Below are 25,576 nucleotides of genomic sequence, written 5' to 3' on the forward strand. Positions count from 1 at the left end.
ACATTTGAAATTTTACATAAAGGGTATTCAGAGATAGGGCAAGCTTTTTAATCGGTTTGGGTCAAAAATTTGAGCTACCAATAATAAATCTATGTGTGTTTGCATGTCTGCCTAAAACTTTTGACAAAGGTGACTGATTTTCACAAGATTAGTATCGTTTTGAAGCTCGATCCTTCAGACGACAAATATCGAAAAATTGGCTAAAAACATTAGTATCTTCACCCTCAACTGGGCACTTTTCTACAGGGAGGGGTCGCTTTTTTCGCTGATATTTTCGAAAGTCATCCCCTCTTTTCGATTGTCTAGCCTTAATTTAAACCTACGTCACTTCCAGTTTGGCAATGGTCGTAACAGCAAAGATGTCATTTTTTTTCCCATTCTTTTCCTTCGCGGTACGAATTTGAGCCTGCCTTCCTACTACCACTTTTTTTTTTTTTTTTGCTCAACACACACCTCCAAACACCCAGGCAATGCCAGGAACCCATGCTAGTAGTATTTATTTGTACAATTCTAAATTTATTAAGTTGAATCTAAAAAAATGCAATTAGAATTTTACATTTGATTATTCTATTAATAAATTATTTGGATTCATATTTTCATCGTGTTAAGACAATATGAATTCATAATTAGGCTCTTTCTATTGGGTTAGAAAACTTCTCACACCTGCCAGTATCCTATCAAGTGACCATTTGTTGATGCATAGACTATTATCACATCTGGGCTGGTGAATCTATTCCTCTTGGACAGGATACAAAAAAAGAATTTTTAACCTAATGGGTCCCTGTCGGACAAGCTCCAGCCCCTTTCACATCCACACAGTATTGCATCTCTATGCTTATTTTACAAATACGCCCACAGAATGTGCTTCAATGAACTTGCTGCACCTATACTTCTCTCAATGTAAATAATCCTAACCCACCTGACTACCAGCAAACTCCTTTTTACTGTAAAGTCCCTAGATACTGGAATATTTTCTACTCTAATAGTTTCTCCTTTGAACTTCTTTTGTTTGGAATTGTCTTTCTACTTCCCATTTCTATGACTCTACCAACATGTAGTAATTTAAATGTGATATGAACAAACATCTTGTGATTAATTCCCCATTGGAACTGATCATAGTAGCCCCTGATACTTCAGTGGCAATGTGTCTTGTTTGGGTAAACAAAAGTAATTTTAAAGAAATTTAAATCATTCAATACACTTATTTGAAAGTAAGGCATTTTGAAGAAAATCTTTTAAATTACAAGCAAATTTATTCTATCAAATAATGAAATAATTAAAACATTTTGTTTCAGAAATTAAATTAAAAGTTAATTTTAATTTAGTTTAAGGGAAATATCACTATTAATGGTGTATCTGAATTTCTAAATCTTTTTTTAAATCTTTAATGGTGAATGTATTTTTTCTATTTTCAGTATCTGCTTTTTATGCTGAACATTCTGATAAAAGGATAAGTTTGGATGGTTATATCTGGACCAAGTCCAAGTTTTTGGGCTTGTCTATTGGTGTTCACATGATTGGTCAAGCTGTTTTATCTGTCCTTAATTTTGATGAAGAATATATCTTTACTTTTCCTAATGGTTATGGAAGGTAAAATTATGAATCAATTTTTGATTATAAGCATTTTAAACATAAAAATTAAAATGTCTGTCTTGATTCAATAATCATGTGTACAAATTTAATTTTTCTGAGCAAAGAAGGGAAACTTGGTCTTAATAACTAATGATAATAATAAACAAAGGAAAAATAATCACATGCAAATTTAATTTATAGAGGGGGGGGAAGACTAATCTTAATTTGTAATAATAATAAAAAATATATTTTCCTTTTAATATAGACATACACATATTGCTCTTATTAGTAGTGATATAGGATTAAGATATTTGTTCAGCTTTTGGACGAGACAAAACCGACTTTTGCTGATGCAGATTTATGTAACAGTCAGAAAAAAAACTAAAAAAAAAAACAAAAACAAACCAGCTTTTTTGAAAAAATGTTTTTTTTATTTTTTACTTTCAAATGTATGAATAAACTAACGATTTTTAAGAAGGTAAAAATAATGATTGCTTCATTCTTTATTTTATTCCTTTTCCTAATAAATATTTTGCAGCCATTTCCAAAATTCTGAAAAATTGTTCTTTTGAGTTAATCCTGACCCTTATTTCCCTACCAGGAAAATTTTCTGCAGTATAAAATTAAATTACAATTTCATCAGTTTGCAATTTAACTTGTCATCCATTTTTTTTTTCTCTACTTTAGATTAGATAAGTACTTCAATATCATAAAGTTGTTTACTTAAAAATTTGGAAAAACTGAGGAAAATATCAGTTTCGTCTGGATCAAAAGTTGGACCAGCACCAGAATTGCGAGTTAATAACTATCATGCAAAGCTAGTTAGTTTAAAATACTTTTTGACATATAAGTTTTTTTTCTCTTTCTTTTGGCCAAAATACTAAGTTTTTGTGCATTTCATCATGACTTGTTAAGTGGAAATAATGTCAAAAATTAAAAAAAAAAAACAAAGCAAATATAAATAAAATGTACCTTTTAAATATATTAAATCAGTAGTTAAGAAAAGTTGAAGATATCATTTCTTCAATAAATCCTCTCTGAATGGATATAACACATGTCGCTCATAAATATTTGTTATTTTAAGAATGGGAAATAATCTGATTATGAAATAATGTCTCAAAACCTTCACAAACACATCCATTGTTTAAAAAAATCCTTTAAAATGACAGTGAAAAATAATGCATATGAATAGCTATGAATGATTTCTGTAAATGTTACATAAGATAAATCAACTAAAATTTAATGCATTTTATTTTGTAGTTCAAAATTTATGTATTTAATTGAAACTTGCATGATTCAGCAAAAAATTCTAGTTTACTTTGTTATAAAACTAATGCATAGTTTTGTCATTTTCCTGCAAAATTAATTTTATCCATTTTTTTTTGCCTTTCTATTATGAAAATTCACTTATATGGACAATCTTTGTGCATATAAATGGATTTTCAGGGAATTATTTTTTATATTAAAATATATAATTTTCAATGTAATATTGTGCATGTATAAAATCTACAAAAATATATTTTCTTATTACTAAGAAAATTTTCAGATAAAATGTTAAATTTAATTTTGATATCTATATTTATAAAATTATGAGATAACTGCATAATTATAATTACATATTATTTATTTAGTACTAGCAGTTCAGCCTGGCTTTGCTTGGGCGCTATGTACTGTTCATAACTTTATGTGCATATGCATATATATATATTAAAAAGCTTGACTCCTATCCAGGTAACCTACATCTAATATTTCAAGTGTTTGGACACAAAATTGACAGAGTAGTTTGGTAGAGTCTGCAAAGGTCAACTCTTTCAACTTTGACCTCTTGGCAGCCAAATTTTCGCTCCAAAGCTGATTAAAAAAAGTCTGAATATCCTTTATGTAAACTTTCAAATGTCTAGACCCATAATTAGCATAATAGTTTGCTAGAGATCACAAATGTCAAATCTTTTGAATTTTTACCTCTTGGCAGCCAAATTTTCGGCCAAAAACCTGTTAAAAAGCTTGCCCTATGTCTGAATATACTTTATGTAAAATTTCCAATGTTTAGACCAAAAATTAGCTAAGCAATTTGGTAGACTGCACAGGTCAATTTTTATAACTTTAACCCCAATTTTGACCCTTTAACATTTATTGTTTTGGGCTCAAATCAAATTAAAAAGTTTGATCCATGTCTAAGTAACTTGCATCTAAAATTTCAAGTGTTTAGACCCAAGATTAGCAGAGGAGTTTGATAGTTTTCAAAGGTCAAATCATTGAACTTTGACCCCTTGACAGCCAAATTTCTGGCCAAAAACTAAGTTTTTTTTTGTCAAATCTTGAGTCTGTAGACTGAGAATCGACAGAAGTTTGGTAGGGAAATGTACACACACAGACAAACAATTTCACTTTTATAGATATATAGATTAGCAAATATCTATTAAGCTCTATAGCATAAAAGAATTTAAAAAAAAATTTGAAAAATCTTATTTAAAAAAAATAATTATGACATCAAATCAACCAAGATACTTTGTTTCTTTCATAAACAAATTGGCCATTGTAATCTTTTGTTAATCTATGTATCTATAAAAGTGAAATTGTCTGTGTGTACATTTCCCTACCAAACTACTCTGTCAATTTTTAGTCTGGACTTTTAATCGGTTTTCGGCCAGAAATTTGGCTGTAAAGGGGTCAAAGTTCAACAATTTGACCTTTTGAAAACTCTACCAAACTCTTCCGCCAATCTTGGGTCTAAACACTTTGAATTTTAGATGTAGATTACCTGGACATGAGTCAAACTTTAATATATATATATGAACATAAAGTTATGAACAGAACATAGGGCCTGATCAAAGCTGAGCTGAACTGCTAGTAGTTAAAAAAAAAAAAAATAAATAAAAATAAAAAATTGAACTTATTAAATTATTAAATTGACTAAAAAGCATATTTATGTTCCAAATTTTAGAACTAATAAGAAAAGATAAATGCCAATTTTGGAACAATAAGCATGCATACTTATTTGACAGATGTAAAATACAATAAAACAAAATAATTTGTATGAAGTTAAAAAATGAGCAAAAAATGATACAATCTGAAAACCTAAAATGTCAAAGCTTGTAAAGTTACTACAGAAGTATAATTTTCTGTTAGTAACTTATCCACAAGATTAAGCTGCTTTATAATATTTAGAATTTATCAAACTTCAAACTTTTTCAATTTTATTGAATTTTTTTGACTATTTGTTATACAATTATATTTTTCAGGTCAATTTTAACAGTACCCTGGGTCGAATTAGGTGGTAAAGTATCTCTAACTTGCCCCAAAAGTGGTTACAGTGCTAATATCGAGTTTCACACAAAGGTAAGGATAAAACAAGTGGTTTATTGAGAATCTACAGTTTTATCTTACTTGCAAGTACTCAAGTTGAAACAAATTTCTCTCGTGTATCAAGTAGTATTACAACAGGTGCTTCCACCTGTTGACATTATGTTTAATATATGCAGCTAACTTCATGTGAAGCATGTGTTGAAATTCAACTCTCTTGAAAACAGAAATTGTTGCAGATGTTGAAAGAGTTAATAAATTCACCAACTTTGGCAACACAATTGATTCTAGTAGGTGAACTGATGCAATCATACATATCTGCTGTATGAAAAATCTTCAGGCTGCTGTCAACAAAAAAAAATGCAGAGATCCCATCACATGCAAGTGAGGTAGCATGCAATGTGTGTATCTCACATATACCCTTGTATGGCTATGAGTTATGGTTAAAAACAATGTCAAAATGATATGATCTTGATTGCAGTGCATGAAAGGGAAAAATTTGCCAGTTTAATTGTAAAAGCCTATATTAGAAATTATGTTTCACTATGTCTCATCTGATATTGCCACATCATCTGCTGTTAGTCACTCGGAACACTCCAAAGTATGTTCACATTGACGTTAATGGCCCAAAGCCACATGGTGAGCCATTTAAGACTTGGTTTAGGAGGGGGGGGGTCAATTGATTACAACCCAATCCTAGCAGACAAGTGTGAAATGGCAACAGATAGGAGAGATCATTCATAAAACGTCTGACCTCACATGGGACAAAACAACAAAAAAATGAAAATAATATTCATTAGATTGTATAATTTGTTTAAGCATTGTTCAGTTTGCTCCAAACTTTCATATTTTAAATGTTCCAAAATTTAAGACTTTGCAAACTTATAAGTAAATCCTTTTGTTTAAAGAGAAATATGTAAAGTTTAAATTTTCTATTACTTTTAAAAAAAATATTTACTAAACTTTGTTTGATATGAAATCAAATGCTGGTACACTCTGGATATTTCATTTTACTTCAACTAAGGTTCTCAAAAATCAAGGGGTCTATATGAAATACATAGATATTAGAATATTCCAGTAAAGGTCTCCTTTCAAACACTGATTTAGTAAAGCAGTTGAACATAAATTCTCTCACCCCAATTTACCATTTAAATGTTATTGTATGTCTTTCTTGTGGTCTGTTGGTCTTGCTGGATTTCAAGACAAGAATTCATCTAGTCTGATGGAGTATCCAATTTTGTGCTGTTACTTCAGGTAAGGAGGTTGGAGAAGGTGCACTATTCCTCATAAGCCAGTGTAGGTTGGCTACAGTGAAGCAATCTTATTTGTGCTGTAAATATTATGTGATTTTGAATATTTAGTTAGTTCAAAGAACGTATCCTCATGTCAGGTTGTCTTGACAAACCCTTGCACAAAGAGATCTTAGACATTTTGAGGTTATGTTTAGTTGGCATACAAGTTTCTCTCCTGTTCACCTGTGTTTCTAGTTAAGTGTAGACATTTTTGAAGGGTGAGGCTAAAAGCTGATTACTTTGAAATTCTATTGTGCCAACACAGCATACGATTATTGTGAAATAAATAGAACACAATAACATTTATTAATACATATTACATGATATATTTACACATTTATATTAAGAGATGAGATCAGATATCTGTAAAAACATGTTTCCATAGTGACAATTTTACAATCGTGCAACCAATTTCTTTTCACCTCTATCCTAACTACAAAGCAAGGGACGTAACTCTAAATAGTGTGGGGTTAGCAAGGGGCGTAACTCTCGTATTGCTAACTGAATTTGGCATTTGATCATTGTGCTTTATCAAACCTATATGGCTTTGTTTTTTAATACATTACAAAATCTTGAATTGTCTAAAATTCAAAGTACAACTTAAATGTTTTTGAATGTTAAAAATAAGATAAGATCAAATTTACTTCACTTTTTTTAATTGAATTTTTTTTTTTGTTTTCAGTAGTTTCTATTTTTCTAATTTGCTGTTTTACCATAATCATTAATTGAATGTTGTTCTTAGCCTCCATATTTGGCAATGCATATTTGTTTAATATTACAGCCTTTCTATGGAGGCAAAAAGCATCGTATCACTGCTGAGATTTTGGCACCAAATGAAAAGAAACCATTTTGTAATATTGAGGGTGAATGGAATGGTGTGATGTATGCAAAATATACTACAGGGGTAAGTTTTAATCCCTCTATAATTATTATTACTCATTATCTAATTTAAGTTTATTACTTTATTAATGTTGCATCAGAAAGATTCACTCCACAGAAAGTGTTATTAAATGCAGAAATGAATTGACTCAATGACTTTTATGCTGTAAGAATTGAATGTATGATCGTTTTCTGAACATTGTACCAACTCCTAGCGATCCGCTTAATTTTTTTTTTCAAAAAAGCTAAATTTTTCAGCAATTTTCTTATTTTTAATTCACATATTTCATCAAATATCTGTTAACAGAATTTGGATTAAATCGCTATATATGAAAAACTTACAGGAGATATGAAATGACATTTTAAATCAGAAAATTTTTTTTTTTTCCTGATAAATACTCTGCATCATTATCATTGGAAAATGATGATGAAATTTAAATATTCAGTGAAAGGATTAATATTGCTGAAAGTTTTATATGCTTCTATTTACTTGCCTCCCCATGATGATAGGCACAAAGTTGGTTTTTAATGTGGGAAAAATCCAGCTCTCTTTTAAAAAAAGAAAAAGCACTCTGAATTTTAACCAAAATAAAAATTGCTTCAGTCGAAAGATTTTTCTTCATTGAAGGAACAGAAAGAAAAGATGACGTGTAATATCAGAACATATATTGCAATTTGCTCCTAGCTAAAGAATGTCTTCAAGTTTCTTTTTGTATAACTTTGAGCATTCTTTGTTAATATTGCACAATATTATAAAGACTTTCAGAGTTAAAAATCATTCTTAAATTAAAAATCAAATGATTGATTCTATTTAAAAGGCTTAAAAAATAAATAAGCAATAAACATTCATTCATTCGTAGACATTCATTCATTTGTAGATATTTATGTTGATGACACTACCATCTATGGTAGCACATCTAAGACAGTAAACGACCAAGTTCTCTCCGATTCTCTCTCCTCTGATCTTAAGCACGTAGTACAATGGGGAAAGGAGTGGCTGGTTACTTTTAATGCATCTGAAATCAAGCTTCTCTCTTTACATCATCAGCGTTCTGATCTCCATCTGGCATCAGTTGAAATGAATGGCTCTCGTCTTGGGGAGGCCTCAAGTTTTGACAAGCTTCTGGGCTTGAACTTTACTCCTGATCTTAAATGGAACATGTACATCAAATCTGTTGCCAAGACCGCTGGAAAAATGGTCGGATCCTTCTATCGATTCAGTAGATATCTCATTGCTGATGCAATTCTCTATCTATATAAAAGCCAGGTACGTCCAAGGATGGAAGACTGTTGCCACATCTGGGCAGGAGCTGCTAGAAAGGACTTGTCCTGCCTTGATAGGGTTCAAAATAGACTTTGTAGCCTTGTAGGAGATGTCCTTTTCTCTTCGCTGCAACCTCTGTCTCACAGAAGAGATGTTGCAAGTTTGTCTCTGCTTTATCGTTATTTTCATGGAAAGTGTTTGACTGAGCTTCAATCTATGGTACCCCCTCGCCAAACTTTCACAAGAAACACTCGCCTAGCTGAAAACACTATCAATAATTCCCCCTACTCTTTATCTGTGCCTAAACCTAAACGTAAATTCCATGAACAAAGCTTCTGTCTTAGAACTTCACACCTGTGGAATTGTCTTCTGTTTTCCTGCTTTCCAGCTGACTACAATATGATTGTCTTCAAGTCCAACGTAAACGAGTTCTTGATGAGCCATTCCACTTGTTAACAAATTTACCGAATTTCCATTACTAACGATTACTATATTGTCCAATTGACTACTGTACTCTCTTAACCCTTATCCTCGAGTGGTGTCTGGGCCTTGATAAGTGGTTATCCCCCCCCACCCAAGTGAATCATTGATTTTTTTTCTTTCTTTTATACCAATCTAATTGCTTTTATTTTCTTTTCAATAGATGAATGAAGTTTTTGTTGATACTAAGAAGACACCAATTATAAAAAAACAAGTTCGTGAACTTAGTGAACAAGAAGAAATGGAATCTAGGAAGTAAGTGCTTAAAATGATTCTTCAATTTTACTCTTTTTATGTTATTAATCTTTTGTTTTATTTGTGTTTTAAAAAATTATTCTAAATTTGCTACATTTTTACTTTTTCCACTGTTAGAAGTTAAAATATGGAAAAAATAATTTGACACTTTATTTGGCTGATAAAGGCAAGTTATTTGAACAACAATACTTGCATAATGATTGATAAAAACTTCCATTTTATGAACTATCCAAACCACAATTCTAAGGATTCAGTTTTCTTTCAGGATTGGGTGGTAATTCTACTAGAAGTATTTTGGTTTGCTTTAATTATAAAATTTATTTTTGAAACGGCTAAATTTTTTTTATGACTTAGAAAGATTGCAAGAACAAAATAGTAAACATGTTTAGCATTTCAATAATAGATTTCTATCTCCTAACATGAACAACTACCTGTCAGTTTCAAGAAATTAACTTTATGAAATTAAACATTTAAAAAAAAAAAATGATTCATATCTAACAATATGTAAAATTTGAATGAAATTTTTCCACAATTTCTTAACTGCAGTGCTTATAGATAATTTTACAATTATCTATCTTTAGGTGTTAATAATTTTTGCCTTCTCTCTCTCTCTCATATATATATATATATATATATATATATATATATATATATATATATCCAAAGAATAAAAAATGCTTGATATGGTACATGCACTGATTTTTTTCTTTTGAATTTAACATGAAGAAATTATTAGAAAAATTTTTTAAAAGTGTAAATATGAAGCAGAATTCTATTATGTTTAACAATGAAAGAATCTTGCCTAAATAAATAGATATATATATACTAGCAGAAAGAACTTGCGTTGCTTCGGATTGAATGAGGATCAATGCATGTTCTACACTTCCTATATTTTTATTGTCATAGTAATCTGTGAAATCGCCCATTTTTCAATCAAATTGCTTGCCTGCTCTAGTCGGGAACCCACCATGGTGTACCAGGAGGTAACTTCACATGCATGCATAAAGTTACATAGTCTACATTGCACTAAAGAGAATCTACTGTTGATTTTATAAAATTATTTTATATAATAGCTTAAATTAAAGTTTAAAATGACAAAGTCTAGTATCTTGGTTCAATTGTGTTCTATACAGAAACATTCCTTTGAATCTGCCCCTGTTTTAGCAAAGAATCTACTGTTGATTTTATATGCCGGCCCCATCTGCTTGTGCAGTGATGAAACTTCTCAAATGCATTTGTGATGTTAGGCTTTATAAGGTCATAACTTTGTCAAAATTAGACTGTTCGTTCTTTTAACAAATTTTTTTAGATTATTGATTTTTGATACTTGTTGGAAGCATTCTGAAGTAAACTTATTTTTGTCCAAGATGGAATATAGTAGAATGATTTAACTATTGAAAAGAATATTAGGTGTTAGAGTAGAGGATCACCGTGTGGAATTTATTTTTGTAGTTTTACATAATTTGAAATTTGAACTGACTTTTGCTGAATTAAACATAAAACTTAGATTTAGGGTAAAAAAAAAAAAAAGTTACTTTTGTTCAAATTCTGAACAAATAGTAAAATTATTTTCAAGCTAAGAAACAGAAAAACCCTTCTCATTATAGAAACTAGTACGATATTCTTATGTGCTAATAAGATTGTTGAAAATAAATTATTAGGTTCCTAGAAAAATAGAATAGACAAACAAAGAGAAATATAATAATTATGATGGATATTATTAAATTTTTTGTTCAGACATGTTTCATCATTGGGGAATCATCAGTGTGGAAGATGATTGCTCTACCCACAATTTGAAAACCTGAGCGAAAGTGTGCTGGTTGACCACTGGTAGAGTTATCTTTTAAAAGTTGTTTATTAGGGTTTATTGAGTTTTTGTTAGGTGTATTCGGATCTGTTGCAAAAAATATCGCAAATAGCATCTCTGAATAATTCATCAAAGCTAAAAAAACGCTTCACCTGTCCTTTTGGGTGTTTAAATATTTTTTCATAAACAACAAAAGTAGAATTATTCACTTGTTCAATTGAGGCAGCAGGGTCAATTGGCAGGGGAAGGCCAAGGAAAACATAGGAAGAAGTGATAAAGGTGGATTTGATAAAAGGTGGGATGAATAAAAACCTGGGCAGAGATAAATTTGAAAGTAAATTTCTAAGAGTCGTCCAACACATGCCAGCATGTAAGACTAACATTAAACCAAATAACCTAGGAATATTTGCTTAAACATGTACGTTTTATCTACATATTTTGATTCAGTCTCCTGGTGAGTCTTTGTTTCAAACAAGAACTGGCTTATAAATTTAACATGGTTATAATTTTCTTGCATACGGCACAATCACATTGACACACCGGTTCCCGCCAGATCACCGAATTAAGCAACAATGAGTCTGGCCAGTACCAGATGAGTAACCATTTGGGAAGGCTAGGTACTGTATGTGCTGCACCGAGTCATAAGAAATTTCCAGGTTGGTGTCTGGAGGTGTAATTAATTCACTGAGAGAGATGCACCCTTATCTAGGAGAAGGTAACTCTGATGATGTTGGCAGCAGGATGTTGGATAGCTATGGAGAAGGATGAATCTCTAGCACATCAATGGTTTTATGGTATTAAGAGCTATGTTATTTGACTGCATCTATTTGGATGATCTAAGGACAACACATAAGTGCAGACAGGCAAGTCAGATGCCATGGTGCTGGGAAAGGTAATGGCAACCCACTCCATGTATTCTGCCAAGTTCAAAATCATGTGATGTCTTCAGAGGAATCCGATCAACAATAGACTGAAGCCTATGGAGAACGCTAACCATGATTTCATCTACGGCATGAAGATGCCACGATAAAATATAATTTTCTTAATACATTTACTCTAATCAATAATTAAAATATTTATTTTCTTTGCAATACACATAATTCTTGAAGAATGGTCAGTGATTAGACTGAAAATACCTGTAATTGTAACCATCATGAATTTATCAATCAGCTCCATCTGAAACAAATACTCATCAGAAAACTTGGACAAATGTCATACGAAATATGTAGACAAAAGTATCTGTAAAGTTTAACCATCATATGCTTATAAAATCGGTGTTGTTTTCTTTGACCTTACTCTTGTACAATGCTGTTTTTTTCTTCTCTTCTGATAAGAAGCATTTGGCTTTGAAATGCCATAGCCTAAAGAGGTTTCCTTCATGTAATCACCTTCATCCTTATTGATATAATGTAATAAAGTTTCACTGTAACTTATAATCTCCCTATCTTTCTTATAAATTGCTCCTTTTAATTAGATAGAGCTTCATTTATCCAGACAAGTAAGTCATTTCTTTGAAAGAAAAATCTATTAATTAGCTATAATGATTGACATTTTAATTTTTGATTTTTCAACAAATGGAAAGTGAACCTTTAAATTCACCCTTGTCCGTTTGCACTTTTCTGAATAACTATGCTTTGGAATTTTTTTTAATTTTGTGCAAACATTAAACATAATATGAGTAAAAAAGTAACAGAACGGATTTTCCGGGAAAACTCTGTTTGCTCCCCTAGGGGTGTCTTTCGGGTTAAAATGTCTAAAATTGACACTTTTGTGCTTATTAAAAAAAAAATTGATGCCTTGGATTTTTATAAAACTTTCTGTAAAGTTGTAACTAACTGATTTCTATATAATTTTGTCTATACTTTGCGATAACTCTTGGATGAGCCCCAGGGGCTCTTTTAGGGCTAATAAAAACACTCCATTTTTCGGACTATTTTACCATATTTGTCCCTGGTGCTACCAGATCAGGCTGTCTTTTGGCTTCCTGAGATGAAATGCACCGACATTAAGTTTCCGTTTTTGTTTTCTATCCTCTTTTGTAAAACTTAAATATGTTCTACAAAAACAACAACCCCCTCTCTCCCTTCCTTCCCCCACATTCTTTTTTTTTTTTTTTCTTTTATTTTTGTCATTCCACCCCTACTTCCCTACTGATTCCCTAATTTAAAAATACCAACCAAAATAATAAAAACAATTAAACTAAAGTCCATAAATAAATATTAAAAAAAAAAACAAATAGAAATGAAAAATTTTTCAAATCTATCAAGATTCCACTAGACCCTGTCGGTAGGGCATCAGAATATGCCGACTGCCCCCCCTGCAGAGAGTAGAAGTCCCTCGATGGGGCTACCTGTTGGCCGTGGGTAGCAACTCGTAATGCCATTAGGACGGGATCCTGGTGGTTGAGAGACTTGGACGTCAGATTTTAGTACCCCCACTTCCCAACACACCACTTTGGCCCTTACTGGGCTAGACGGGCGGTCGGATGGGCCCGATCCAATTAATCGGCTGGTCACGTCTAGCGCACCACTTATACACATATAACCTACACAAAACCTAAATACTACACAACATTCTCCCATCAACACAGATCCATAAATAAGTGGTGAAAGCGGTGGCTAAGGGTCAATTGTATATAATGAATAAAAACTAGACATGGCTGTTTTCCTCTAATATTTCCCATTTTCTACTTGGATGAGAAAAATTAAGAAACACAAATACTTGAAGTCTACATTATATGCAAGTATACCATTCCTGTAACCCTGTTGTAGCCAGGGTGAATGGGTTTCCCCCCTGTGCGCATCCCAAATAGGGCTCAGAGGTGGGTGGGGAGCAGGAATGATGAACCCACAAACAATCCTAATGAGTTACAAAACACCAAGTAAAAAAAGACTGCTAGACACTTCGGATAGGCACTCGACTGAGGAACAAGATATATATCCAAATTTTATAATAATGGAATCCACTGAAGAAACACCATTAACCAAACTTTCCCCTTTTAAGATAGAGAAAATATTATCTAAAAACATAAAACCCAAAATGGTTAAAAAAATTAAGAAATGGCACTCTCTAATAGAAATCCTCACAAAACAACAAGCGGATGAACTCCTAAAATGGAAACATTTCGATAATATAAAAATAAAAACACCGCCCCACAAAACACTAAACACATGCAAAGGAGTGGTAAAAAGCCATGAACTTTCACTTTGTCTCATTGACGAAATATGTTCATATCTGAAAGAACAGAATGTAACAGACATTAGACGAATTCAAATTAAAAAAAATGGAAAAATAATAAACACACACGTACATACTAACCTTTTACCAACAAAAAATCCCACCAGAAATAAAAATAGCCTATGAGAAACTGAAAGGCGAAACTTGCATCCCCAACCCACTGCGTTGCTTCAAATGTCAAAAATTTGGCCACCATCAGAATCAATGCACACGTCACCCAGTGTGTGGAAGGTGCAAAGAAAATGACCACACCAACTGTCAAAAAACTCCCAAATGTACCAACTGTAAAGAAAATCACAGTGCCTACTCCAAAAATTGTGAAATTTGGAAAAAAGAAAAAGAAATTACCAGAATTAAACACACGCTAAACATCACCTACCCAGAAGCAAGGAAAAAAGTTGAAACAATCAAATATTCAGAAATAACAAAAAAGAATATTCCTATACTAATAAGCACAACGACAATTATCACACAACAAACTTAGACATTAAAATCCAAGACCTCACCAAATCAAAATATTAAACACAATTGAAAAATGAAAAAAATAAATATAAACAAAACCTTACTGGAACCAAAAACCCAAACATCACGCCCAATAGAAACAATCCCTTTAGCTGAAAAAGAAAACAAAAAAAAGCAAACACCAAAAAACATACCAGAGGAAAAAAGAAACAAAATAGCAGAAAAAAAAAAAATTCAACAGACAGGTCACGTTCACTCTCCAGGCCAAAAGACACACCCCTGAGTGTTCAGAAAGGGGTAGACATGCCAAAGGATCCCCCAGAAAGAAGGGGCCGGCGGAACAGCGAAACAACCTCTGCAGCGCATGAACCTAAACTCCCCAACACACCACGACCACGCTCACAATCCAAAAGTAGAGATAAAAAAAAAAAACACTATGCCTCTAGGACTTGAAAACCAAGAAGTCATGGAGACTGAGGAATCAAAAGATATCCCTCTTACCCCATGAACCTATAAATGATAAATAAGGAAAAAATAAATAAATAAAAACAATACCCATGCAAAACCTTACAAATCATAACAAAACAACATTCCTACAATGGAACTGCAGAGGACTAAAACCTAATCACAAAGAAATACTAGAAATCATCAACAAACATAATCCAGCAGCAATATGTCTACAAGAAATACTACTCAAAGAAAATCACAACTACAAATTCAAAGAATATAACATGTACGACAAAACCTACAACAAATAGAGCAATCGGAGGAGTGTCCATACTAATCAAAAACACTATACATCACACAATCCTCCAATTAAACACTGAACTACAAGCAATAGCACTAACAGCTAACCTACACTGCAAAATCACAATCTGTTCCATATACATTCCACCAGAAATACAACTCCAGGTCCAGACAATATACATTATCAATTCCTAAAACAACTACCAGGGTCATCTTTGAAACTGTTGCTTAACATATATAACAAAATCTGGAACACAGGAGAAATACCAAAATCCTGGTTTGAATCAACCATCATACCAATTGCCAAACCAAATAAAAATGCAAGTAACCCAACCAGTTACAGACACATAGCCCTAACCAGCTGCCTCTCCAAAACTATGGAAAGGATGATAAACAACCGCTTAATGTGGTACCTGGAAAAAAACAACCTCTTATCAAAATATCAGAGTGGATATAGACAAAAACAAAGCACAAACGACCAAATAGTACGACTAGAATCATTTATTAGAGACGGTTTCATACGCGGACAACACGTGGTGGCAGTCTTTTTCGACATCCAAAAAGCCTACGATACAACCTGGAAATGTGGAATCCTAAGAGACATACACAATATGGGAATAAGAGGAAATATGGCAATATTTATACAAAACTTCCTGTCTCAAAGATACTACAAAGTACGACAAAGAAACACACTATCAGATCAATACGAGCAAGAAACAGGAGTGCCACAAGGTAGTATATTATCCACCACCTTATTCTTAATTAAAATAAATGAAATCACACAAATTGTCGACGCACAATTTGAAAAATCATTATTTGTAGATGATTTTTCAATTGCATATTCTGCATTAAATATAACAATTGAAAGAAAGATGCAACAATGCTTAAACAAAATAAAAAAACTGGATTGATAAAAATGGATTCAAGTTGGCACAAAACAAAACTGTCTGTATTCATTTCTGCAGAAAACAAAAATATCATCTGGACCCACAACTACAAATACAAGGAAACCCAATCCCAATAGCACAACACACGAAATTTCTAGGTATCACACTGGACAATAAACTTAATTTCAATATGCATATCACAAACTTAAAACAAAAATGCCAAAAAGCAATGAAAATTTTAAAAGTAATATCAAAAACAGTCTGGGGAGCAGACCGTGACACAATGTTAAAAATATACCAGGCACACATAAGATCAAAATTAGATTATGGATGCATCACATATAGCTCTACCTGTAAATCCTATCTCCAAATATTATTAACCATACAAAACCAAGGATTAAAACTTAGTCTGGGAGCATATCAAACATCACCCATGGAAAGCCTATACATAGAAGCCAATGAACCCCCTCTACATTTAAGATGGCAGAAATTAATAACACAATATGCAATAAAACTACAAAGTGATCCAAACAACCCAACACACAAAAAAATCTTCAACCTACAATATACAAACTTTTATACCAGCAAACCAAAAAACATACCTTTCGGATATCGCATCAAAGAAATATTAACTCAAATTAACAAAAACCCTAATAACATAGTCACACACAGAGTAAGCAACAAACCACCATGGACTTTGAAAGATCCAATCACTGATCTGACTCTTACTAAATACCAAAAAAAAACAATACCAACAACTTAATAAATAAAAGCCACTTCGGCGAACTCAGAGAAAAGTACCTACAACACAAAGAAATATACACTGATGAAGCCAAAACAAAAAAAGGAACAGGTGCGGCATGTACAGATGGACAGAACCATCTCCAAATAAGACTTCCCATCGACGCATCAATATACACAGCAGAACTACAAGCAATCAAAATGGCACTTGAATTAATTAAGAACGAAAATAAGAAAAAATTCATTATATATACCGATTCTTTGTCATGCATCGTAGCTCTAAGAGGAAAATAACTACAGCATCCTTATATATTAGATATAATGAACAAATACAATGAAATTATCGAAAAAGGTGAAGAAATAATCTTAGCCTGGATACCAAGTCATGTTAGTATTCCAGGCAATGAAAAACTATCTCAACTAAATACATAGCTTGGCATTAAATGACCCACAGTGGTTGATATGCCGTGAAGCCCCAATAAACCAATCAACCAACCAACCATATTTGTCCAAAATTTTCTGTGTATGTCTATTTAGCAGTTTTGCATGGTGCTGAACTTAAATTTAAAGTCCTTAAGGACTTTTGGGGCTAAATGGGCGGGGGGGGGGGAACAAATGATGGACTTAGTCATATTTTTTTTTTTGTGCATGGCGCAGAACTCAAATTTACATATGTTAAGGCCTAAAACTGCATCGTTTGTTCATTTTCACCAGGATTTGGCATCTCCTGGGGAATTTTGGTGTTAAATGGGGGGGGGGGGGGCAAATGCTGAACTTAGTCATTTTTTTTATGCCTTGTTCTAGGTGCACTCGTGGAGGACCATGCATGCTTCACTTATTTAATTTCTGATTGCAAGTTTTTTGTGGACTTTCAATCAGAAACTTAAAAGCATGGCCAATTTGTTCATTTTCTTAGTTTTCTATGTGACTTTATTGATTTAATTTTTGTGGTTTCAAAAGTGATTTTAGCTTTTGTAATTATTTTTCATTTTCTATTTGTAGATTGTGGAGGGATGTAACTTATAATCTCAAAGTAAGGAATATAGAAGATGCAACAGAAGCAAAAAGAAAATTGGAACAGCGACAACGAGATGAAGCAAAAGAACGGAAAGAGAAAAGTATAAAGTGGGAAACAAAGGTTTGTTCCATAATTTCTTTTACTGGACAATCAACCTGAATCGAGTGATACTCTGTCAAACAAAACTCACGCTCTTTTCTTTCTCTTCACTCTTTCCTTTCATCCTTTTTACACTTTCCCCTTTGTTTCCTTTACTCTCTTTCTCTCTTAATTATTTACATCATTCCATTCCTCTCACCACTTATCATTTGCTCTTCCTCTTCCAATCTAAAACATTTATTTACAGGGTTTTTTTTACATGGGGATCACCACTTATCAAGGCCCGGAAACCACTCGGGGATAATGGTTATTTTGTGTACAATAATCAATGGGATAATATCGTAGTAATAGTTGGTATTGGAGATTTGATAAAGTGTCTTACTTAAGGGGGTGATTAATTGAATTTGTTCATGTTGGATTTGAAGACGTCCAAGTTGTAGCCAGATGGGAAACAGGCAAACGGAAGTGAATTCCAAAGGCGTGCACTTATCAGAAAAAAGCTATGTTCATGGAATCTACATTTTGATTTAGGCACAGATAAAGTGTGGGGGAAATTACTGACAGTGGTTTTAGCTAGATGGGTGTTTATCATGAAGGATTGGCGAGGGGGGGGGCCCAGAGATTGGAGCTTGGACGAGCACTTGCCATGGAAATAAGGATAAAACAAAGACAGGCTCGCAACGTCTCTTCTGTGGGAGAGAGGTTGCAGGGAAGAGAAGAGAGCATCCTCCACCAAGCCACAAAGTCTATTTTGTACTTTGTCAAGGCAGGATAGGCTGTTTTTTGAAGCTCCAGTCCAAATGTGGTAGCAGTACTCCATCTTTGGACGTACTTGGCTTTTATAGAGATTGCATCAGTAGTGAGATATCTTCTGGAGCCGTAGAAGGATCCCACCATTTTCCCAGCAGCCCGGGCAACAGACAGGTTTGAAATTTGCTGAGTGAAAAGTTAACAAACAAGATAACACTGTCAGTTTTAGTTTTATATATATATATATATATATATATATATCTTTATTCGATTGGCAAAATTTTAGAATAATTATAAAGAAGTGAACCATCGCGTAAATTCAATCAACTAAAAAATGGAAAACGGGGTGAGAAAAAAAAATATAATGGGGCAAGTTATATGTACAATTCAATAAAATAAATAAGTCGATTAAAAACGATCTTTAAAATACACCCAAAGCGCTTTTCGTTCAGACTAACATTTTCAAGGGTCATAAGTCTGAAAATTATTATTTTTTTAGAATATTTGGTAGTGGTATGGAATAAGAGCGGAGAGGAGGTTAAGAGAGAAAAAACAAAAAAACAAAAACCTGACTACCCAAATAATTCTAATTGAAGCCGGAGGTTTCTTTGCTTGCACAAAGCATATATATATGCCACACATTTATAAACAGAAAAGAACTTTATTTTAATTTATGTATAATTAAAGAAATTGAAAGAATCAAAAATGATAATGATTTTATGGTTGGGAACAAGAATGCACAGCAGTGGGGATAAGCGGTGGCTGGCTGTTGTTGGTTAAAAAGGTTTTGTAAAAGTACATAAATCGTTCTTTTTTTTTTTTACAAAAATCAAGGCCCGGAAGCCACTCAGGGATAAGGGTTATTGTATGTACAGTACATTAGTGTGGGGGTTTAATAAAAATGTCTACTTAAGGGGGCGGATCATCAGGAATTTGTTTACGTTGGACTTGAAGACATCCAGGTTGTAGTCAGGTGGGAAGCACGCTGACGGAACAGTTCCACAGGCATGCGATTCTAAGAAAGAAGCTTTGTTCATGGAATCTACGTTTTGGTTTAGGCACAGATACAGAGTGGGGAAAAATTTTCACAGTGGTTTCAGCTAGTCTGGTGTTTTTCGTAAAGGATTTGCGAGGGGGGACTAGAGATTGGAGCTCAGACGAGCGTCTGCCATGGAAATAACGATAAAACAAAGATAGGCTCGCAACGTCTCTTCTGTGGGAGACCGGTTGCAGGGAAGAGAAAAGGGCCTCCCTTACTAAGCCACGAAGTCTATTTTGTACTCTGTCAAGGCAGGATAGGCTGTTTTTAGCAGCTCCTGCCCAGATATGGCAGCAGTATTCCATCCTTGGGCGTACTTAGCTTTTATATAGATAGAGAATTGCATCAGTAGTGATATATCTTCTGGAGCGGTAGAAGGATCCCACCATCTTTCCAACGACCTTGGCAACAGACTTGATGTACATGTTCCATTTCAGATCAGGAGTAAGGGTCAAGCCCAGTAGCTTGTCAAAACATGGGGCTTCTCCTAGACGAGAGCCATCCATTTCAATTGATGCCAGATGGGGATCAGAGCGTTGATGATGTAAAGATAGGAGCTTGGTTTTGGATGCATTAAAGGTAACCAACCACCTCTTCCCCCACTGAACCACGTGCTCGAGATCAGAAGAGAGAGAATCAGAGAACTTTGTCATTTACAGCCTTTGATGTGTTGCCGTAGATGGTCTTGTCATCAGCATAGATGTCAACGAATGATTTAAGTATGTGTTTAGGGAGATCATTGATGTAGATCAGGAAGAGAGTTGGGCCCAGGATGGACCCCTGAGTGACTCCAGCATTAATACTGTGGGCCTCTGATTTCTGACCATCAACCACTACTCTTATGAGCCTATCGGAGAGAAATGATTTAATGATTGAGAGAACATTACCTGTGATACCGTAGCTGGAAATCTTGTGAAGTAGGCCCTTATGCCATACTTTATCAAAGGCCTTTGATATGTCAAGAGCAATTGCCCTGGAAAGGAAGCCTTTGTCAAGAGATTCACTAATCCTATGAGATATAACCGTTAGCACATCTGCGGTAGATATGGCAGAACAGAAACCATATTGCATGTCACTGAGAAGGTTATTTTTGCTGAGGTGATTGACTATTTCTCTATTTAATATGGATTCCAGCAACTTACTCATGACACACAGGAGACTTATTGGTCTGTACTGAGAGGGAGATGACTGTTCACCTGAATTCTTGAATACAGGGCATACTAAACAGGTCATTGGCATAAATTCTGTGGAATGTCATAATCTAATTAATGGTATGGCACAACACACTTTTCACCTTTTGGCCTTTGAGAACTAAAAATAGAAACTAAATTGTTTATGATAAGGAGTAAAACAATGATAATCAATTCATCTACTTATAGTTTCAACAAATGACTTTTGAAATTGTTGACTCATAGCTGTGTAGTCAGAGTTCATGGGTTTTCTCTAAAGATGTACAGAAAACAACTTTTTGTAAACCAACCAATTTATTTTTTTGATTAAAAAAATTGAACTTTACTGACGTTTTCAGCATTTATCCAATGAATTATATTAGTTGATGCTAGTATATAATTTTTTTTTTGTCTAACGAAATTTTAAGTAAAATAACAAACAGAATATCATTCTTTTGAGTGTCACCTCAACAGACACTCCTTTTATATCCTAAACAGGCTGTGGCTGTTTGGTGGTTGGTAGCATTGTTCCATGTTTTTCTGTTTGAAGATTTCCATAGCTAAGGGAGGGCACTCTTGTATGTTCGTTGAAAAGTTATTTCCCTTAACTTACTTGACTTGATATGCTACTAAAATTCGGTAAATCTTGCTTAAGTGTTCGTTTGTTTCATGCAGAATGGATGACATCATTTTATGACATCGTCCATTAAAACAGAGGTGGAGATAATGGTTGATACTGATAAAGAATGATGTCATCTATCAAACCAGGAGTGTTTATGACTTCAGACAACCCATGAGTCTGTCATGGGTTGTCTACTAGACAGCTTGTCTAGACTCCTAGGGTGTTATGTATATTACTGAAACTCTGATGATGTCTTGACACTGTGCATGCTTTTCATATATACATAAATGTTTTAGGTGGTCGGAGGAAGAGTAAATGATTAGAGAAGTGGTAAGAGGAATTGCATGATTTAACTATTTAGAAGAGAAAGGAAGAAGACCAGTTTTATAAATACATTTGTGTATTTGTTTGAATGAAAACGATTGCAGTTATAATTGCTGGTTGCTACTAATCTACATAATACTAGCATCTTTTGACGTGTATGTTTGAAAGCAGCAGCAGCAGCAATGACTTGAAATTTCTAATTTTTTTTTTTTTCTTTTTTACCTTTTTACTTTAGTTTACCCTAAACAAAAGCACATTGCAACTGATATTTATGGACCAGATTTAAATGGGCATCTTAAGGAGTTGAGTAGTAGTCATTTACATTAAATTCAAATTTCTGTATCTCCATATAGTCAGAGCAGAGTGAAGCTAGCAGTATGAGGAAAAAAACTATCTGGGAATGAATGAGATTAGCTGATTGTCTGCATATTTATGTTAAGAGGGCACCAGAATGACAAGTTCATCGGAGCACATTCCATTGAAGTATTTGTGAAACAAGCACAGTGATGTCACTGGAACTTGATAGAGAATGTAGGACCTATTAATCTGTTTTGAACCCTGTCTTGGTGAGAGAGACTAATTCATGGAGCACCAGCCCAAATGCGATACAAATACTCCAAACATGGACTGCCTAAATCCATTCAAAGATTTTAACGAAAAGTGGAAGTAAACTAATAGGGGGGAGATGATAGTTTTGGAGATCAGTTCTTTCATCAGAATTCTTGAACACAGGTACAATGAAGACAATTTTCCAGCTATTGAACGATTCAGCTAGGAATTTGTTGAAAAGTACAGGGGTTAACTTAACAGAGCAATTTTGTATTATGACTGGTGTGATCAGCTCTATATGTTTTGGAGATGTCAAAGAGTTTTATATTCTGGAATTGAGAAAGGGTGATAATCAGATCATCAATGTGGCTTAATTTATGCAAATATTTAAAAAGAAAATTATGAATTTTGAAAGTGTTTGTGGAAACATTATTGAATTTTCAAAGCATCTGTGGGGAAAAAAAAAAAAGTTGAAGATTTCTTTCAATCATCTTTGTTAAAATTTTATAAAATGTCTTATTTACTTGTGTATTTTATGTACATCATAGGCATAAATTGAATGTTTGACACAATGGCTACAGTCATGATTGTGATTCTAATGCTACCTTTTTTTTGTTTCCTTTTAGCATTTCCATGAAGTTGGTGAACATTGGGTTTATGATAATTCCCTAATGAAACGTGACACAAACAAATCTGGAACTAACAGCATGAGCTCAACTGGATCCCAATATCAGTCATCGTCTTTAGAACAACAAGAACAGACTCCGACAAATCAGCCATTGGAAATTCAACCAATGACCTGAGTAAGATAATGGTTCAGCGTGATATCAAACCGACCTCAACAGGAGGAGATAAACCTCGTTAGAATGGTCTCTACTACAACTGCTGCTCTTGTTGTCTTCTCTACTTCCTCCATACATTTTGTTACACACAAGTTCATAGCTTCTACAATGCAGCCGAGTAGTAGGCACATGGCCATATAAAAAACAAAACAAAAAACAAAACAATTATTATTAACATATGTGAAAAGGAATTGTAGGCCACCTGATTGGGGAGAGGTTATATCGTATTAATAATGTTATGGAGGAGGGAATTGAAAAATGTGTTCTGAATTAGTGGGGGGGGGGGGTCATGCACTATCAGAAGAGTGTACTGCCTTTTCTTTTACAGACATAGTCTAAAGACTCATAAGAAAGAAAATTTTCATTAAGAGATGAACTGAAAGAATCCAGAAAATTCTGTTTTAATAAGACCAATTAATAATTATCTGGATTGAAAAAAAAAATGTTTAATTAGATATAGTGTGTGCGTGCGTAATATAAAGATGAGTACAAAAGCTCATGTGAAAAAAGGATTTATTCATTCTCACAATCTTTTTGTATATTATTACTTCATATTTACGAAAGCTAGGTAAAAAGAATGAGATCAGAGATTGTGTTACTATTGAATAAGGAAAGATAATTCACAGGAGGGAAAGGTCACGGTCTTTCCTTTTTCTGCCAGTTGTCTTTCCTTAAATGCTATCTCTGATGTAAAAACATTTTTTCTTTTTCTCTTAGCATTTGAATATATGAAGAAGGCATATAGCAAAACCTTATATGAAATGAAACTTTTTCACATAAAGATTTTCTAATCATCTTTATACAATACAAGCAAATATCCCCCTCGTCCCCTGTATATATGTATTCTAAATGATCCTGACACATGACGAAAGAGTCCCAGGAAGGAAATGGGTATAAAAGACAATAAAACTGTATAAAATCTATTCAAAATTCACATGAACTGATGCTGGCTTTTTTTTTTTTTTCCAAATTTAACTTAAAACAAGAAACAGTGCACTCAAATGATTCTTAGAATGCCAGTTCAAAATTTGGCCAATTCTGATCGTTTTTTTTTTCTTTACATTTTTTTTCTCTGATAATCTGTGATCCATAAGGAATATCTAAAAGTTTTTTTTTTTTATTTTGTAAAAAATATAATTTTAAAATCATTATGTATGAACAGTTTATTAAAAGTCTAACAGCAAAACTTGGGAGGTGGGTGATGCTGATGTGAATATGCATCTATTTCTGTACTGAAATTAAATCCCCTTATCAACAGATTATTATTAAGCCTGTTGCTCTGTCAAGTTGTAAGTTGTTTTTTTTTTCTTTGTTTTACTCTTTTGTTAATTTATCAAGTTTTGTAAGTCAAAGAGAGGTTAAATGAACAAACTGAATATTTGTTTCTAATTTTTATTTTTTTAAACAATTATTAATATTTATTACATAAAGATATTTTGTTTAAGTATTTTTCCCAACAGTTGACTTCATGATACTTTGTATGTGTTATGTCATTTCCTAAAAAAAAAGACCCTCATCACTGCCATACAAAGTGTCATAAAGTTTTTCTCCCTACTTGCAATATAAAGTTATTATTCTCCCTACTTTGAAAACACTGGTCTTCTTATATAGTCATTCAAAGAAGCCTATCTAACAATTATAATCAGTGCAGAAGTTTCCCCCTTTGTAACATCTAACAATAATTTCATATTGTCCTTGTGTTTTTATCAGTTTTCCAGGTAGGTCAGTGTTGTTCTTCCGTTGGCTATTTTGATTGACTGTTTTAACCAATTCTATTTCTACCTCAGGGAGCAAAGGGGGAACTTTCTTAGCCAAATAGGACAAATAACAATAATGATTTTTTTTTTCTTTAAAATTTAAAAAGTATTCCTTTTTTTTTTTTTTTTAAATTTCTTTTTAATTTAAAAAAAATCTATCTTCATGTTTTCATTTTGTAAAAGTGATCTACAAGTCTTTCAACAAATGATCAGTACACAATTTAATAAATATTTTCTGCCAGCAGGTTTTTCTTGTTTTTTTCCTTTTTGTTTTTGCTTCTGTTTGCATTAATTTAAGATTTCCTTTCACTTGTTCTAAAGACGAGTTTTGCTCATTTAAATCAGATTCACATTCTTTGTTGTTAGAGCAAACATATTTTTAGTTTCTTAATGAAATTTTAAATTCATGCACTTGCATACACTAAAAAATATCTGACCTAGAACAGGTAAAATGAATTCATCAAATAGTTTTGTTCCACTT

The 25,576-nt window shown here is 33.1% G+C and overlaps 1 protein-coding gene across 9 annotated transcripts in view; it reads left to right on the plus strand.

Annotated features, from left to right (window-relative positions):
- Nucleotides 1–24,595, plus strand: part of LOC145296834 (oxysterol-binding protein-related protein 9-like) — a 203,012-nt gene extending 178,417 nt beyond the window's left edge. For all 9 annotated transcript variants that reach the window (XM_080142948.1, XM_080142950.1, XM_080142949.1 and 6 more), the window contains 6 exons: nt 1,416–1,590; nt 4,815–4,911; nt 6,949–7,071; nt 8,954–9,045; nt 17,929–18,064; nt 23,123–24,595. In XM_080142948.1, coding sequence (XP_079999074.1) covers nt 1,416–1,590; nt 4,815–4,911; nt 6,949–7,071; nt 8,954–9,045; nt 17,929–18,064; nt 23,123–23,299 — 800 coding nt within the window. In that variant the 3' untranslated portion in view covers nt 23,300–24,595. The remainder of the gene's footprint in view (nt 1–1,415; nt 1,591–4,814; nt 4,912–6,948; nt 7,072–8,953; nt 9,046–17,928; nt 18,065–23,122) is intronic.
- Nucleotides 24,596–25,576: the final 981 nt, after the last annotated feature.

This window comes from Euprymna scolopes, chromosome 17, assembly GCF_053919585.1.
Source record: "Euprymna scolopes isolate OS-2025 chromosome 17, ASM5391958v1, whole genome shotgun sequence".
NCBI classification, from domain to species: Eukaryota; Metazoa; Mollusca; class Cephalopoda; order Sepiida; family Sepiolidae; genus Euprymna; species Euprymna scolopes.